The 9,202-nt window shown below is 36.0% G+C and overlaps 1 protein-coding gene across 4 annotated transcripts in view; it reads left to right on the forward strand.

Annotated features, from left to right (window-relative positions):
- The window catches only part of WASL (WASP like actin nucleation promoting factor), an 84,746-nt gene extending 76,127 nt beyond the window's left edge, over positions 1-8,619 (forward strand). For all 4 annotated transcript variants that reach the window (XM_036328804.1, XM_036328805.1, XM_036328802.1 and 1 more), the window contains 2 exons: positions 495-603; positions 6,030-8,619. In XM_036328804.1, coding sequence (XP_036184697.1) covers positions 495-603; positions 6,030-6,091 — 171 coding nt within the window. In that variant the 3' untranslated portion in view covers positions 6,092-8,619. The remainder of the gene's footprint in view (positions 1-494; positions 604-6,029) is intronic.
- The last annotated feature ends 583 nt before the right edge of the window (positions 8,620-9,202 follow it).

Raw genomic sequence — 9,202 nt, forward strand, 5'->3', positions numbered from 1 at the left:
TCCCTTGTGCATTTTATTGCACCTCCCCCCCATTGTAATTGAGACTTAATTGCTGTTGGCTTGTTCATGAACTCAATCCTCACACTGACTGACTGTGAGGCTCAACCACCAACACAGCATGCAAGCTGCTGTATAGTTTATAAAATGATGTTTCATTTTAGTTTAATCAGCTACAACTTTGTGTGCTGGAATAAACAGAAATAACCCAGCTGCAAGGGCAAGAGCTTTTCAAGAAAGAATTTGATTGTTAGTCAAAAATTGGAATTACATTGAATGGTTTATACATTAAGAAGGAGCAGAAATATGTCCTCAATAATTTTTTTAAGGTAGTAGCTTATTTCTTTTTACTTTAGTTAATCCTGTCCTGAGCTTGGTTTGTATTTTTATTTGTTTTTCTTTTAAAATAAGAACTGATTCTAAGAAAGTAAAACTTTTTAGAGACAAAATTTTTGCAAAGGATTTATTACTGAATTTTGCTAACTTTCTTTTTCAAGGTATCTGATGGCCAAGAGTCTACACCACCAACACCTGCACCCACCTCAGGAATTGTGGGGGCCTTAATGGAAGTGATGCAGAAAAGGAGCAAAGCCATTCATTCTTCAGGTACATTTGCATGTGTACATGTATATTTAATAAATTTGAATGCTTGAGTTCTATTTTTTGTTTGTTTGTTTTATGACTCAGTCTTTGCTAGATTTTCCCTGCTATTGAATAACTTATTGTTATGGATTCCAGGGAGTATTTTAAATGTTGTCCGTCACTGCAACTAGTCTCTCTAAAGCTTAATGGATGTCAGAACACCACAGCCATAACTATAACTTGGAAGAACTACTTTGGAAAAATGGCACTTTTGCTTCCTATACTGGGTAATTCTGACAGAATGCCTGGCAAACAACCTCTAAACAGTCTTGAGATTCCTGGATCTCGTTCTTAACGTTCCTGTGACATAAAGAATTTAGGAAGTTTTCCTGATTTGTGAGAGTTTAGACTAAGAAATTAGATAATTTCACTGTTCCTGGAGTTTGCTAAAGAATCCTAGTGTGTGTTTTTCTTTTCCTTTTTTGTCATTTCCTTAATAGGTTTATATGAATAAACTACTACCAGTCCTGAGCTTATTAATAAATATTAATATTAATAAATACTGTAAATAAATATTGCTTTTTAAAAAGAGCAAGCATATGGGTTTTGCTGATATAGGAGTTGAGGTTTAGCTTCCCCAGCATGATCAGATCTTTGTTCTTATTCAATCTATTGCTTATTCTCAATGGACCTCAGTTTTCTTGTTCCATAGAGAGAATTCATAAATCCTATGACTGATGTGAAGATTAATTAAAATAAGATCCTTGAGCAACATTTGTTTTCCTTAAATTGGCATAATATTCCCATAATGTGTTAAAAGATAGGCTAATTTAGTCCACAGATATTTATTGTGGAATAATTATAAAATAAAAAAACAACAACAAAGATTCATGTTTTCATTCTAGTGAGAGAAAGACAATAAATAAAATAGAAAAAAATATAGCATGTTAAATTATGGTGTATATATATATGTATAAACTATGGAGAAGAGGGAGATACAGCGAGTTATATGCTATGGGAGGCAGTTTATTTTGCAATAGGGTGATGAGGCCTAGCTGAGGTGACAATTGAGAAAATACTAGAAGGAGTTCAGGGAGTGAACCATATAGAAAACTGGCAAAGTGTGCTCAGGTGTCAGCCAGTACAAAGTCCCTGCAGTTGAGAAACAACAAAGGAGTCAGTATGACTAGAGCAAGGGTGGGAGGGGAAGAACACTGAGGAATGAAATGAGGTACAGTGGGGCCTTGACTTATGAGTTTAATTCGTTCCGTGACGGAGCTCGTAACTCAAATTACTCGTATGTCAAATCAACAGTGAACGACTCTCAAAAAACTAAAAATGGAACTCCCATTTGACCCTGTGATCCCACTTCTAGGAATATATCCCAAGAAACCAGAAACACCAATCAGAAAGGATATATGCACCCATATGTTCATAGCAGCACAATTCACCATAGCTAGGATCTGGAAACAGCCTAAGTGCCCATCAGTAGATGAATGGATTAGAAAACTGTGGTACATCTACACGATGGAATACTATGCTGCTGTAAAAAAGAAGGAACTCTTACCATTTGCAACGGCATGGATGGAACTGGAGAGCATTATGCTAAGTGAAATAAGCCAGTCAATGAAGGAAAAATACCACATGATCTCACTCATTCATGGATAATAGAGACCATTATAAACTTTTGAACAATAATAGATACAGAGGCAGAGCAGCCTCAAACAGATTGTCAAACTGCAGTGGGAAGGCCGGGGAGAGTTGGGGGGCAGGAGGGAGGCGGGTAAGAGATCAACCAAAGGACATGTATGCATGCATATAAGCATAACCAGTGGACATAAGACACTGGGGGGTAGGGGAGGCCAGGGGATTGTCAAGGGTGGGGGGAAAAAAGGGACACATATGTAAAAAAAAAAGAAAAAAAAATTAAGTTTAAAAACAAAACAAAACAGTGAACGAGTGAGACACGTGATGCTGGGCTGATGTTGTGGCATTCACTGTGATGTTCGCTGCGCCAACTAGCGGTGGGGTATCTGAAGCTGGCTCGTAACCTGAATTTTAGCTCGCAACTCAAAGCAAAAAATCGGCCGAGAGACGGCTCGTATCTCAAAAAACTTGTTAGTCGGGACACTCATAAGTCAAGGCCCCACTGTAGTAGGGGGCCAGTAGTAAGGCTTTGGAGGCCATGAATGTGATGGATGGTTCTTAACAGAGGAGTGGCAGTGATCCAAGCAAAAGACGATGGAGGTTTTAATCAGGTTGCTAGCATTAGTGAGAAGTAGTTGGACCTTCCTCATATTTAGAATGTGAAGATCACTGGGTTTGCTGATGGAATGAAAGTGAGGTTTGAAAAAAATCCCAAGTTTTGACCTGAAAACTGAAAGGGTGAAATTTTCATTAACAGAGGGAACAAAGATTTAGCAGAAGCAGCAGATTTGACAGGAAAGATTAGGAGTTTGGTTTTATACATATTAAATTTGAGATACTTATTAAAAAAGCAACTGTTGATATCAGTAGGCTTTGGGTTATCTGGGATTCAGGGGAGAGGTCTGGACTGTTAGTACAAATTTGCATGTCATTAAGATATACAAGGTATTTAAAGTTATGGAATTGGATGAGATCAGCAAAGAAGTGGAAGTAAATAGAGACGGTCACTAAGGTCTAGGGCTGAAGAATGTGCTGTATTAGAAGCCAGATGAAGAAATTTTTGGCCCTGGATAGTGTGGCTCAGTTGGTTGGAGTGTCGCCTTGTGGCAGGTTAATTCCCATTTGGATGCTTATAGGAGGCAATTGGTCAATGTGTCTCTCTTTCTCCCTCTCCCTCTCTATTAAAAAAGAGAGAGAGAGAAAATGTTTTTGAAGGAGGATAGACTAATCATTTGCGTCAGATGTGTCTGATAGGTCAATAAATTAGGAATAGGGAGTGAAGCTCTACCTCTAGCAGTGGTAGGTCGTTGGTGACCTGGAAGGAGCAGGGTCTGTGGATTCAAGAAAGAATAGGAAGGTAGAAAGGGAGACTGGGTTTTGGAACTGCCTGCTCTGTTTCTTTTATGCCTTAGTGTCAATGAGATTCCTGTCTGTCACTGCAATCAGTAGCTTAGCAGTATAGTATGCTGATTGCAATTTTCCAGCCTTTCCTTTAAAGATAATGATTAAAAAGATAATGTTTTTCTAGACTTGTTTCTCTGAATGTTTATTTAGAAAACCTTCACCTGCTAATTCACGTTCTAATCAGCAGATGACCAAATTTTTCTCTTGAAAACATGACTTTCTGACCCATTTGGTTCTAAAAAGTTAGCTGAACTGTTCTTTCAAGACATAGCAGTTGATAGTGACATTACTATAAAAAGTATGATTACTGAAATTGATATTTGTTAGAATATTTTCTCACTCTCTTCTTTACTACCTGGTTGGGTGTTAGATAATAACTAGCATAATTTGAACATCTGTAGTAAGTCTCAGTTTATCCACTTATGTATTCACACCACTAAGGTCAGTTAAGGGTATTGCTAAAAATTACCCTATAGTAAGGTTCTGTAAAGATATAAGTAACCATTATATAATAGCTATGTTGATGTGATGAATATATAGTATGGTTTTTACTTATTTTGGGGACCATCTCTTTTAACTATTATTTAGCTGTGGTAGTACCTGATGATAGAATTGTTAGCTACTTTTCCACACCATGCAAGCTGATAAATGCCTATATTCATCACCCTGTAAATGCACTTGATACCTTCCTCCAGGTGAATTCTGTGAAGCATGCCTAGCAAAAGCTTTGGGGAGCAAATTTTTTCTCTTTTTAGTTATGTAAACAGAGAAATTAATTAACATAAAGTTAATTGAACTCCTTTCCAAATAAATTCTGTAACAATTTAGAGCTAAGTCTCAATTACTTAAAATTATTGTTATTTTTTTATTCTTAATGTTGTTAAAGTGAAAACTTAGTTTGGGGCACAGGGAAGATATCTTTGCTCTTATTTGGCTTTTGTTAATTTCCAAGTTCTAATTCTAGAGCTCAAGTACTTTGTAGAAGCCTTCAAACTATCTGTTTTACAGGCAAAAAGATTATTCTGTTTTCTGTACCCATAGCTCACATATGTCACATATTCAGTTTCTATTGGCGCTTTACTAAATCATTATCAAATACAATTGCTCAGCCACTATTCTCACAAACTTGCCCTTTGTGGGTTTTATGAGGTATATAGTTTTTAAAAGGTCAGTAATTATGGGAAGTGGGTACATAATATAAAAGATTGCTCATAGAATTTTATGACATCTTAATATTTATTCATTCACTCAACATGCATTTACTGAGCAGCTTCGTGAAACATTATTCTGATGCTAAGAATTCAGTGATAAAAAGACAGGCAAGACCCTGTTTTAGAGTTTATATTCTAGTGTGAAGACAGGTCTGTAAAGAATTTCAGGTAATGATGCATATTATGAAGAAAATCAAGAGAGAGGGGTTACTGATTGTGGTGGAGGGTTATACCTTACATAGGGTGGTCTGGGTAGCCTCTCTGAAGAAGTGGTTTTTGAGTAAATCAACATGATGAGAAGACTCAGCCACACAGAGGAATAGTGACTGCAAAAGCTCTAAAACAAGAATAAATTTGGCATGTTTAAGGGACAGAAAGAAAGTCATGCGCCTAGCAACAGTGAATTGCAGGAGACGGCATATGAAAAAAGTTTGGGGGAGGGAAGAGACAATAACTAGGCAGATCATGTAGGGTCTTGTAGAGTGAGGTAACATCAGATTTTATTCAAATAATAGTAGTCGGCCACTTACATCAATAAAATTGTATTTTTAAAACTTAGAATTTAAATATCACTCCATTTGCTTTAAGGCAAATGGACTCTAGAGTTGTAATATCCAAGCAAGATGTGATGGTGGTGTGGGAGCAGTAGTGGAAGTGGAGGAAAGGAGCAGCCTTGATGGATTGGATGGGGGTGGGGGTGAAAACAGGAATCAATAGTAACTTCTAGGTTTGGGGCCTAAACAGCGGGGAGACTGGTAATCATCAGGGCACAGACGAAGGTGGTGGGGGGAAAGCAGGTTGGAGAAGGAGATAAAACTTCAGAACTTTTGAGTTTGAGAATCCATGTAGAGAATACCAGGCAGCAGTTGGATTTGCACTATGCGAATCTAAAATTCAGAGGGGCCCAACCTAAATGTGACTTTACATGTAAAGAAACACACAGGTTGAAATTTGTAACATAAATACTAAGGGACCAGAGCCCGTCTTCTGACTCCAGTTCTCATCTCTTACTCATCACTACACTCTTAAGATGCATTTTATTAGATTCATTTTTAACTATCTTAGTAACTAGATTCTTCAGGTATCAAATGGTTTGTGTTTCAGAAGTTGAATAATTGGAGAAATCACCCAAGAATTACGTAATATTTTATTTATACATAGGTTTTAATTGTCTCAATTTTCTTTTAGATGAGGATGAAGATGAAGATGAAGAAGAAGATTTTGAAGACGATGATGAGTGGGAAGATTGATCTATATATTATATATATATTTTTAAGGTGAAATACTAAACACTACTTTCTGTCTATGGATTCTGTAAAATTACCATGTAAATGTTCTACCAATTTGCTGTATATTTTTGTTGCCTTTTTTGCTTTTTTTTTTATTAATCTGTGCAATACCTCATTTAATCTGTAAAGGTTTGTCATAATCCTCTACAAAGCTACTCCCTGTTCTTGTGTGCAAGTTTACACCAGGATGCTCACTTAATTTGTGAATATTTTTTCATTCCATCAACAAGGGAGTTTAAATATTATATGTGAGACTGACAAAAACCTTAATGTAATTTAGTTATAATGCCAGAAGGAAAACACTATTTTCATACCCTACTTTTTCTGTACCTAAATTTTCTTATTAAAATCTAGTGTAGCACTACATTCTTTTTAAGTGATGCAAACCTTAGTTTATTTAGCCCCTTTATTTTGAACACAATGCTATATGAATGTTGAAGTTGATACATTGCACAGTTTTTAGACGTCACTACAATGATGCAGTTTCTCAAATTTTAGCAATATGCTCTACATAAAATCACCACAGAAATGCTAGTTAGGGAAAACAGTAACACACCTCTTACAGCAATATTGCCTGTTATGTAAAGCAGCGGCATTTGGAGGCTGGTATCATTAGGAGCCCTTACATACCTGTACTTGATTTGGCTCTTTTGGCAAAAATTTTAAAAATAATTTTGGTGTTATTCTGAAATAAATGTTATTTAAATTATTGGAGTTTGGGGAATCTTGTGAATAATTTTCATATGAACTGAAGTCAACTACATTATGGTTACTTTACTATTTGGTTGTGTATAGTATAAAAATTAGAACATTATAAAAATTATATGAGTTTAATAACTTTTATTTTGCAGTTTATATCGATTGAGATATTCAAAAATAGCAGCCATAAGAATCTAATCTACTGTTGAACCCATTATGCTTTTTTTAAGAAATTTTTATAATTTCTCAAGGTTTTTATCAAATGTCAGGTGAAGGGTTACATTTTTCTTATAAGATTGCTTTCCCCAATGTCAAATTTCTTGGGAAAAAAAAACATAACTCAATGACAGATTTTTAAAAAAAATAAAATAAAAATTTGCAACCTGTACATTTGTTATGCACAGAAAAATGATATGTTAAAATTAGGGTTTCCTTGCCTCTCTACAATACACTAATTGCCTAAAGGTGGTTTTCATATTTGTAACACTAATTATAATACCTTCCTACTTTAAATTTTAGATAGAAAAATTATCTGATTTAAATAAGACATTTTTTTTCTCACATTGAGTCATGCAGAATGTAGTTCCAAATGTATTTCATTACTGTAATCACAGTATCCAACTAAAAATTAAGCTCTCTAGAATTATACCGACCCAAATCTAGTATTGGCATGATCTTGACAGGCTGGACCTGCAAGATGTGGCTTGAATTTTAACCAGTTATCACATAACTTCTAGTGATCATGCATCTAGTTATCATAAGAAATAATTTAAAAGGTTTTGTTGCTAAAAGCAGTTAAGTGGTACAGTAAAACAGTTAAGTTATTCAAAGAATGTTACCTTCCTTGCAAGAGTAATTTAAGCACATGGGAAAGATTCTAGATCTAGACTTTTTGTTCTTGCAGAAACAGTGCCCTCTGCTGCTGGAAACCTTTTTCTGCTTACTATAATTTCTATTGTGGCTTGAGCTCAGTTGAACCTGGTGTAGATGAGGCTAGACAACTTACTAACCAATAAAATTAGGAATTTGTGCAAATGGTAAATAGAACATACTACTTATTTTAAGTAATATCAAACATTTTCCATTTTTTTCTTTTCAACATTATAAAAAACACTTTACATATTCTAGAAATGTCTTTAAGGTAATGCCAATTTAAGATCTCTCTAACTTTTGGCCAAGGAATTCAGGGTTTTCCGCTAACTGTGGTATAATAACTATCAGGAGCTGCTCTGAGCAGAGGCTATGAATTCTTTGAGTTGTGAACACAATTTTAAACACTTAAGATGGGTAAGAAATTTGCCAAAGGTATTTGAGTTTATTCTTCCTTATTAAAGAAAAGGACTTGTTGTTGTTGTTGCACAAAGTCTAAGTTACTATTGGTTGAAACACTGCAGCTGTGGAGTTCAGTCCGGGCATGAGGACTGAATCTGCGTTCAATGTAAAGGTTGCATGTTTCAGTCCTCCACCACCGTGCACTGTGGGCAGCACTGTACCTGTGCCTTGTCTGGAAGCCTCCTATATATACTCCAGCTAAGTGATTGTCTGACAGCCTTCGCATTAACAAACCAGCATGAGGCTTTTTAATCTAAATGCTACGTGATATAGACAATTTCAGCTAGCCACATATTGTATGTATGAGATTCAAAATGACTTTCAATCATTCATTTCCATTTATCAACTGAATTTTTGTTTAGTATGTGAATTTCTTTTTGAAATGTATAGTGAATAGGATGTTGCACTGGTGGCAATTCATCATGGAACATAATAAAATTAATTTGACCCAAAAAATATAAAATAGTGTGTTTTCATTTATTGTTAAGAGACTAAAAGTGAAGGCGGCGGCGGGTGGGGGGTGGTGTGAAACGATACAGTGAAGGGCACACAGCAGTGAACGATAATGGTTGGAGTTTTCAGCGGCCGCATGCCCTGAGAGCTAGTGTGCCATTAAGTAAACACGGAAAGAAAGGAATGTTACAGCCTGTTCTGCTGGGAGAAGTGGCAGCTGCTCGGCTCCTGGGCGGCCACTGCTGTGACATACAGAGCGTTCATGTCACAAGTCGCACTGAAAGAAACCTTCACGCAGCAACAGTGTTGCGGTTCTAAACTAGAATATTGGAGTTTACTGGTAGTTTCAGTAAAAGCCCAATACAGCAGTTCATGTGGAATTTAAGTAGCTCCTAATGAATGGTATTAAAGATGGTGCGTGCTTTAAACAAGAAGCTCAGTTTTTGATAAATAGAATTTTTTGTTCTACTGACCCTGGCACGAGTGGGTGTCTTAAGATTAAACTAAGTTATGGAATCCAGTGTGTAGGATGCTACTGAATGCCTTCTAAGACCTTTCACCGAATTTAACAAACATGTCAAGAATAAT

This window comes from Myotis myotis, unplaced genomic scaffold (genome assembly GCF_014108235.1).
Source record: "Myotis myotis isolate mMyoMyo1 unplaced genomic scaffold, mMyoMyo1.p scaffold_m19_p_11, whole genome shotgun sequence".
Lineage (NCBI taxonomy): Eukaryota > Metazoa > Chordata > Mammalia > Chiroptera > Vespertilionidae > Myotis > Myotis myotis.